Source organism: Herpailurus yagouaroundi, unplaced genomic scaffold (assembly GCF_014898765.1).
Source record: "Herpailurus yagouaroundi ecotype Mexico unplaced genomic scaffold, PumYag 184, whole genome shotgun sequence".
In the NCBI taxonomy this organism is placed as follows: domain Eukaryota; kingdom Metazoa; phylum Chordata; class Mammalia; order Carnivora; family Felidae; genus Herpailurus; species Herpailurus yagouaroundi.
The window spans coordinates 37,947,037-37,955,309 of record NW_024412415.1 but is presented as its reverse complement, the minus strand read 5'-3'; the positions used below and the strand labels follow the sequence as shown (position 1 = coordinate 37,955,309).

General features: G+C 44.1%; 1 protein-coding gene across 2 annotated transcripts in view; it reads left to right on the top strand.

Annotated features, from left to right (window-relative positions):
* The first annotated feature begins 2,062 nt into the window (after positions 1–2,062).
* NPTN (neuroplastin) overlaps positions 2,063–8,273 on the top strand; it is a 74,174-nt gene continuing 67,963 nt past the window's right edge. Inside the window, exon 1 of one of the 2 annotated variants that reach the window (XM_040493215.1) lies at positions 2,063–2,335. In XM_040493215.1, the coding sequence (XP_040349149.1) occupies positions 2,245–2,335 (91 nt within the window). In that variant the 5' untranslated portion in view covers positions 2,063–2,244. The remainder of the gene's footprint in view (positions 2,336–8,273) is intronic. The other variant, XM_040493214.1, reaches the window with a different exon arrangement.

The window sequence follows — 8,273 nt, the reverse complement described above, 5'->3', positions numbered from 1 at the left end:
TAAGTCACTGGCCCAAGGCCACACAGCTAATAGGGGTGGTGGGGGTAGTGGGATGGACTTGAATTTCATTGTTCCCCTAACCAGAATAGTCCAGATTATGCAGTAGGAGTAAACGCCTCTGAATCTCAGTAGCTTAACTCAAAAGACGCTACCTGTTTTGTGTAGGTTGGCAGGAGGCCTGGGCTTATTGTGCTAATTTAGGGACCCAGGCTGACATAAGCTTCATTTTGACGCATGCTTCCACCATCACAGATGGCCACACAAAGAGAAGAGTATGCTACAGTGTCTGCAACTGAAATGATGTGCTTCTACTTGAAAATGGTATGTGTCATTTCTCATATTTTGCTAGCCAAAGCAAGTCATGTGCCACTCCCAACTTGGAGGGGCAAGGAGATGCACTCTTGCCATGAGCCCAGAAGGAGTCAAACAAGCTGTTTGGTATTAATGATTACCACTAACACTCAGGCCCTGGGCAGGTCATGCCTTTCTTGGCCTCAGTTTCCCTACCCACAAAACGAGCACAATCATTTTGTAAGGATCCCTTGTTATGAGGCTCCCTAATTAAATGGGGGATGTTGCTTATGGTTATGATGAGGCAAAACAGTTGCATCCCATTGAAGCTTCCATTAGCTGACAATCTTTGCCTCACCACAGGCAGCCCTGTAGCCCCGCATATGGAGCTCTCGGCAGAATAGCCTTTATCCAAGGATACATGCCAACCTTTTGGTCATTTACCCACCTAATGTCTCAGAGAATATTTTCATTTCCATCATCAACATGGCCATAGTTGTAGTCCCAGTGTTTGCTTGAAAATTCAGTCTGGAACCACCAGCTGTCCAGTTCATATTGAAAGCCTGAGACTGCTTTGGCTTGAGAGTGTGAGGGTCTTGGTGAGTGATCCTTCTTCCAGGTTCCCCAAGCTCTATCTTTGAATCAAGTCAGATCACCAGGACTGTTTACTTGGCTTCAAACAATTTCACCCCAGGGACACTCCCCAGGATGTCTGCTCTGAGTCAGGGATGAGCTAAGCTACAGAAACTCCTTTGTTAGCCAAGGATTGTTGGTGCTAAGAGCAGTACAAAAAAACACCCTTAAAAAGTGCATTTCTCAATTCTATACAAACCATGGTGATCACACTGCCAGAGCACTTCGTTGGCTCCTTCCCTATGGGTCGTTCTGCTATGCAACCACTTGTCGTCCTCTTCCTCACTCCCCTGATAGACTAGGTGGTGAACTTCCTGAAAATGGGGACTATCTTTTCATCTGGGTTTCATTGCATATGCAAAAACCTGATACCCAGCGGGTACTCAATAAATGTTCGCTGCATAAAATGCTTCTGAAGATTCTTCATGCAAGTTAATATATGATGACTTCCTTGTAGAATTTAGTGTCTATGGATGCGCTATTAGGCTAGTTGAACTTCAGGCCCAGAGATTCTATGAAACCGAAATAAGGTCAAAACGGGGGAGGAGGAGGAGGAGAAGCGCAGAAAAGGAGGACATTTCAAGCGGCGGGAGCACGAGAGGCAGGAAAGACAAGGTAGTATCGGGCACCGGGAAGACATCACTATGCCTGGAAAATTAAAACATAAGGTGAAGGAGGGAGGCTGGAGCCAGATGCCTGTAGGGGTCTAAGGTCAACGACCAGAAAGAAGAAATAACAGGACTTGGACTGGAGACAATGAGAGGAAGGCGTAAAAAAGGCGGTGGTGCATCAAATTCTGCGGCCAAGAGCTCCAAGAAATGAAAAGCAGGATGAGAGGAGGAAATATATTGTGTCCCCAAAGCTTCCTCTTATTTATGGGTGCTCCCGTTTCACAGAAGGTAAGCTGCAAGCACACTACTCGGTTTCTCAGGGCCAAGGGAGTGGAGGAGCCCCGCCTCTCTCCGTCACGTGGCCAGAAGCGCCGTTGGCACGTGACCCATCCCGCTCTAGGCCAATCAGCCTCCGCAGGGGCGGGACGCAGAGTGTGAGGGGCGGCAGCAACACAGTCGAGGCCGCTTCTTCTCGCGAGCCTTGCCGCCGTTGCTCCTTAGCCGCCCACGGCCCGGAGTGAAGATCTCGCGAGGCTTGGGCGCTGCGGCGGTAGGAGGAGGACGGAGAAGGACGGAGCCTAGCTGTTGCTGCCTCCCTCGCTCACTCCTTCGCGCACTCGCCCGCCCCCTCCCTCCCTCCCCTCCCTTCCCCGGCCCCGGCTCCGGCCCCGGCCCCGGCCCATTCGCTGTTCGGTCTTCCGCAGGGAGGATGTCGGGCTCGTCGCTGCCCAGCGCCCTGGCCCTCTCTCTGTTGCTGGTCTCCGGCTCCCTCCTCCCAGGGCCAGGCGCCGCTCAGAACGGTAAGTGGGGCGCCGGGGGCGGGCCGGGCGGGGGCTGAGAGACGCCGGCGACCCGAGCAGGCCGTCCCGGGCCCGAGGAGGTGTCGGAGCAAGGGGAAGAGGGCCGGTCGAATCTGAGGGGCTGCGGACCCGAGAGGAGATGCCGGTCTGGAGTTCCAAGAGGCGCGGGTGTGAGAACCGAGGCGCCGGTCCGAGAGGTGGGGGCGTCCGTTAGGAGCCTGAGGTGTTGCAGACTTAGAGGCTCCGCATCTTGGGGCTCGTCGCTCCAAGTCAGGGAGGGGACACCCAGGAAGCCGACGTGAGGAGCTGGAGTAGCGGGGGCGGATGGAGAGGGGGCGCAGCTTTTAAAGAAGGAGGTGGAGAACAGGTATTTGTGGTTAAGGCGACGAGAGTGGTGTCAGGCTGCCCAAGAGAGCGGGGGTCCCGGGCACTGGGGTCATCTGGGATTCTACCGGAGCCCCGCGAGACCGGCGACATCCTTAAAAAAATAAGGGAGACTTTGGAGGGGGGAGGGGAGTCCTGAAGAATACTGAGCAGAGTACTAGAGCCCCAAGGAGGGGCAAAGACTCGGGGAACCTTGGATAAGGAGGTGGAGGGAAGGTAGGTGGAATGCTAAGGTAGTGGGTTGACTGCAGTAAGGGATCTGGAAAGAGAAGCAGCTGGGGCTCTCAACGAGATGGGGGAAGAGGGTTGGGTTTGCTAAGGAGGGTGGAGTGTTGGGCATTCTGGGGTAGTGGTTGGGAGAGCAAAAAGGAGTGTCTAAATAAGGAGAGGAAAAATGAGCAGAGGATGGGGAGAAAGGGTTGAAACTGAGGCAGGGGGAATATTTATTAGAGCAGTAAAGGTGCCTGGGTAGAGAGATGGGGGTGAGGCGAAGGCAGAAAATAAGGGAAGGGAGTAAAATACAGGAAGCTGGGGGTGTAATGTTGGTGTGCAGTGTGGAGGATATATTAGGGATGGGAGGAGCGGAGTTGTGGCGAGTGCTGGAGGATACTGGTTAGGCCTTTGGGAAGGCAGGGACACGTAACTGGAACTGCCCTGGTGGGACTGAATCCGCCTGAAGACCAGGCGATGGAGGAAGTGGGTTTTTAAGATCTAAAAGTTTCGAGGAAGAGCAGACATTATTTCTGAGGAACATACAAGTAGTTCCTGAGATGCGTGCAGGGGATGGTGGAAACAGAATTCGGTTTTAAGCTGAAGCTCTTCAGAGAAGATGGAGAGAAATCGTGAGGAATCCCCGTGATGGGGGATCTGGACAGAGAATTCTGACTGGTGAGGACATGTGTTGCATTTCAGCTGCTGAATTGATCTTTCACCGGTGAAAAGTACTGTGAACTAGTTTCTGCTCTTGTGGAAACAGCCTTTAAAGTATTTTTATAGGGAAGAATTTATGAGAAGTCAGTACTAGAGAGTGAACTATAAATTACTTTTGCTAATTCCTCAGTGTCTTCATTATGCTAGAACAATTTAAAATTACTCTTGTTAGAATAGTTGAGATGTAATGGTTTTCAATTTTTTTAAATGAAAATGAAAAAAAAATTGGCTCATTTAAAAAAAAAAAAAGAGCCAGCGGAGTTAAGCATTCTAAGGAGAGTCTGGGCTTAAATGCTGAAGATTACAGTGAAAACGCATCAATAAAGGATTGAAAACCCACTATCCGTTAAATGTAAGTGTTGTAACAGATTGCACTAATCAAATCTTATGTATGCTTCACCGCCTTGAATTATCACTGTAGGGGTCAGCGAGGAAATATTCTTCTGTCTCTAGCATTGAACATGTGAAGTCTGTTGGGTAGTTTTCGATTTCCTCCAAAGCATGAGGCCGCTATGGAAGTCTGATTTGTGTCATCAGTTTTTAGTCTGTGTTAACAATGTGCCTTAAAGGAGCCTAATACTAGTTTCACCTTACCTATTTGATGTGTGGAAACAGCATGGTTTCATTTGGCACAATAGGTGACAGGTTGTTGATCTTAACGTGTTTAATCTCTGTGCTGTGGCTTGGCTTCTTTCAATGATTTATAATACGGTGAAATTGTAGTTTCTTAGCAACTAAAGCAAGGTTTTTGGATAGGCCTACCAAAGACTCAACTGGCTATTCTCAGCAATGTGTTCTAAATACAGCATAGTGCAGCTTTTCCTTGAAATGAGCTTGAATTCAGTCATATGACATGACTGGTGAAGTGGAGCTGAGCTTGTTCCTGACCCAAATGAATGTAAATTTAAAAGAAAAAAATGGCTGTTGTTTTGAGTTTGAGTCCATATAGGTAAGGATGCCATTTTATAGTTTTCTATAACATGTCTTATAAGATTCATGCTTTCAACTGGTAATAGCCCTACAATAGTCTGACCTCTTGTTATGGAGTTTATGTTTTCTTACATAGTGCATCAGAAATGGATACCATGCTCTGTATGATATCAAAATGTTAGATTATTTATTTAAAATGATGACTTAGGGAAAAAAACACCTAAGTGTTTCTGGATTAAGTATGTGGTAGTTTAGACTGAGTATAAATGTTTTTCAAAAAGTCTCTTTCATTATCCTGAAAATGAAAACTTTGGACCCTCAAGGTCTCTTACTTCTCACCTCTGTGACCCATTACCATAGAGACTCAAGGCTTTCATTCAGGTAGACTTTGTTTCTCATCCAAATATTTAGACTTGGTAGGACCACAGTTTAAATTAAAATCCTTAGTTACGGTGTTGGTTTTTTTGTATGTATCAAGAAAGTTGTAATTCATTTTAAAGGAAGAAACTTATTTTAAAGGTGGGGAATGGGCTAAATGGGTGATGGGTATTAAGGAGGGCGCTTGTAATGAGCACTGGTTGTTTTAAGTAAGTGAGGAATCATATATGTTAGCTAACTAGAATTGAAATAAAAACTTGAAAAAAAATTAAATTCCTCAAAAAAAGTAACCTTTTTGATAAGACATTCAAGAACTTTAGACTTTAAAATTAAAATTGAATGAGCGTAAGCCAAGCGTTATTATATGGTGATCAAGAACACAGACTTTGGATCCTGATAGACTTGTGTTTGAGTCCAGCCCTTTTAGCTAAGTGATTTTGAATAAAGTGCTTAATACTTCCAAATATCAGTTTTATCATCTGTAATTTGGAATTTATAATAATGCCAGTCTCCTAGGGAATGATGCAAAGATTAAATGAGGTAATGGCCATAAAGTACTTAGATTTCTACCTGGCTTATAGATGGTGAGTTTTAATAGAGTGATTTTTTACTATATGTAATATATATTACTATATGTGCCATATGCTATATTATGTAGTATAACAGTACTATATGTACTAAGTGCTCACTATAGTGTTAGCTGTTACTGTTATCCTTTAAAAAGTAGCATTATTATTTTTCTTCAAGTATATGTTGAACCACTTGTTAGTTAATACTGTTCACTATCTTGAATAAAGTAAAGTAGGCCATTTTGAAGGCCCTCAACGGAGAGATTTGCGCTTGAGCTTATATAACTTAAAGTGACCAGCTGCGCTGCCTCTGCAGTTGCAAATTCTGGTGAGGAAGTTTGTATTTCCATTTCATTGTCAGGGAGATTTCATGGCTTTTTCTTTCAGTGAACGAAATATCTTTTCATATGGGCTAGATAGAATCTAGAAGTTTTTCATAGAATCCCATTGTGAAAAAGAAGTTGAATGTAGTGCCTGGCACACAGTAGGAGTGTTGGAGATGTTAACTGATGAAACAATGTGGAATGGAGTGTAACAATGTAATATACTCATACTGAAAATATAAAATTGGATAATTAACACTGCTCAGTGGGAGAAAATAAGGAGCCTAATGAATTTTATTGTTATTTTTTTTTAAACTTTTTAAATGTTTATTTACTTTTGAGAGAGAGAGAGAGAGACAGAGCATGAATGGGGGAGGGGAAGAGAGACAGGGAGACACAGAATCTGAAGCAGGCTCCAGCCTCTGTGCTGTCAGCACAGAGCCCGATGCGGGGCTCAAACTCGCAGACCATGAGATCATGACCTGAGCCGAAGTCAGATGCTCAACTGACTGAGCCACCCAGGCGCCCCATGAATTTTATTATTAATGAGCTCAACTTTAAGAAACTATTTTGCTTGGGTGATACTGGGTAGTTGTGAACATTGTGATTTGTAGCAATGCCAGTATTTGAAATAGATGATTCACAAATCTTTTTCTTTTCTGTCAAGTGCTGTTTGCTTCAATGGTTTGGCAGTTTTCTCTCCAAGTACATTTTTAGACATATATTCACTATTGATTGTGCATCTCTTCTTTGGGTGAACTTAAATGAGCTACAGAAGACAGATGTACCTAGAGCAGCTGTGGCACAAAAGACATGCCAGATGTCAAGCAACACATCTTAACATAATTAATCCAAATAAGATTTTAAATGACCAGAAGAAATAGTTTGCTTTGCAATAAAGCATTTCCTGAAGAGATTATAAGCCTCTAGTCTCTTTTTTTTTTTTTTTTAATTTTTTTTTCAACGTTTATTTATTTTTGGGACAGAGAGAGACAGAGCATGAACGGGGGAGGGGCAGAGAGAGAGGGAGACACAGAATCGGAAACAGGCTCCAGGCTCTGAGCCATCAGCCCAGAGCCTGACACGGGGCTCGAACTCCTGGACCGCGAGATCGTGACCTGGCTGAAGTCGGACGCTTAACCGACTGCGCCACCCAGGCGGCCCAAGCCTCTAGTCTCTTAGGCAACTGACAGAAGTGTCACTGCTGATATCACGGAGCACTGAGGCAAGAGAAATTGGTCCTGGGTCTGGGGTGGAAAGGCCCTGTTACTACCGTCAGGATTGGTCCTGTGCTCTTAAGTTTTTGTTTTTCAACGTTACTAGATTCAAATTGGAAAGAGATGCAGATGGGGTTTTTGTGTTGTGAGACTTAATAGAGCTGACCTGCTAATACTCCCAAGGTTTAAAACAACAAAAGGAAATAAAAGTCTTTAAATAAAAATGTGCTCCATAGTCCAAACATTGGCCAAAAATTAAGATCGAAGATCATTACACGCCTGACTTTGAGTTATACAAATTTTCATGAGGAATTAGACTGCTATGTCTTGAAGGAATCCCGTTCTTTTTCTAAATACAATTTTGATATGAAATGTTTTCTCTAGTGGAGCATATTTTTAGACATTAGTAAAAGGCAAAATGTTACTGTATTGTCTTTTTCTTTTTTAAAATAAAAGTTAATTGTTTAACTGGGTCTGCAAAGATGAACAGATGTGGTCAAATAAGTGCTGTGACAATTTGAACACTTTCTCATTTACTTAGTTTGAGCTACTTTTTCAAAGTAAGGTATATGTAAAATCTGATACTTGCTGGATCTATGTAAAGGGTTTTGTTTGCAAGACAATTTGGGAAGGTAACGAGTAGCTAATAATCTATACAAATGTGAAGTATGTAAAAACACAATGAATGACTATGTTGGATAAAATACAGGAGATGTTCAATAAAACTTTGGGTAAAATTGTGCAAAGAAGTTTTGGAAGAGGTGAATTCTGTAAATTTTCTACATCTGTTCAGTTTGGTTACAGTGAGCACAGTCTGGACAGGATCAGACACAGAGAATGACGTTGTAAGAGAAAGGGAAAGGCTGCAGAAGTACAAGGAGAAAAGTAAGATGTAAGACTGAGGAATAAATATTCATTTGAGAAGCATCTGGAAAAATAGAATCTGTCAGAAAGAATAGAGCAGGAACTTCTAAAGTAAACTCACACATCAACAACAACAAAAAATGACGCAGAACTCCTGGGTGGCTCAGTCAGTTGAGCGTCCTGACTTCGTTCGGCTCAGGTCATGATCTCCCTGTCTGTGAGGTCGGGCTCTGTGCTGACAGCTCGGAGCCTGGAGCCTTGTTTGGATTCTGTGTCTCTCCCTCTCTCTCTGCTTCTCCCCCGCTCATTCTCTCTCTCTCTCTCTCTCTCTCTCTCTCTCTCT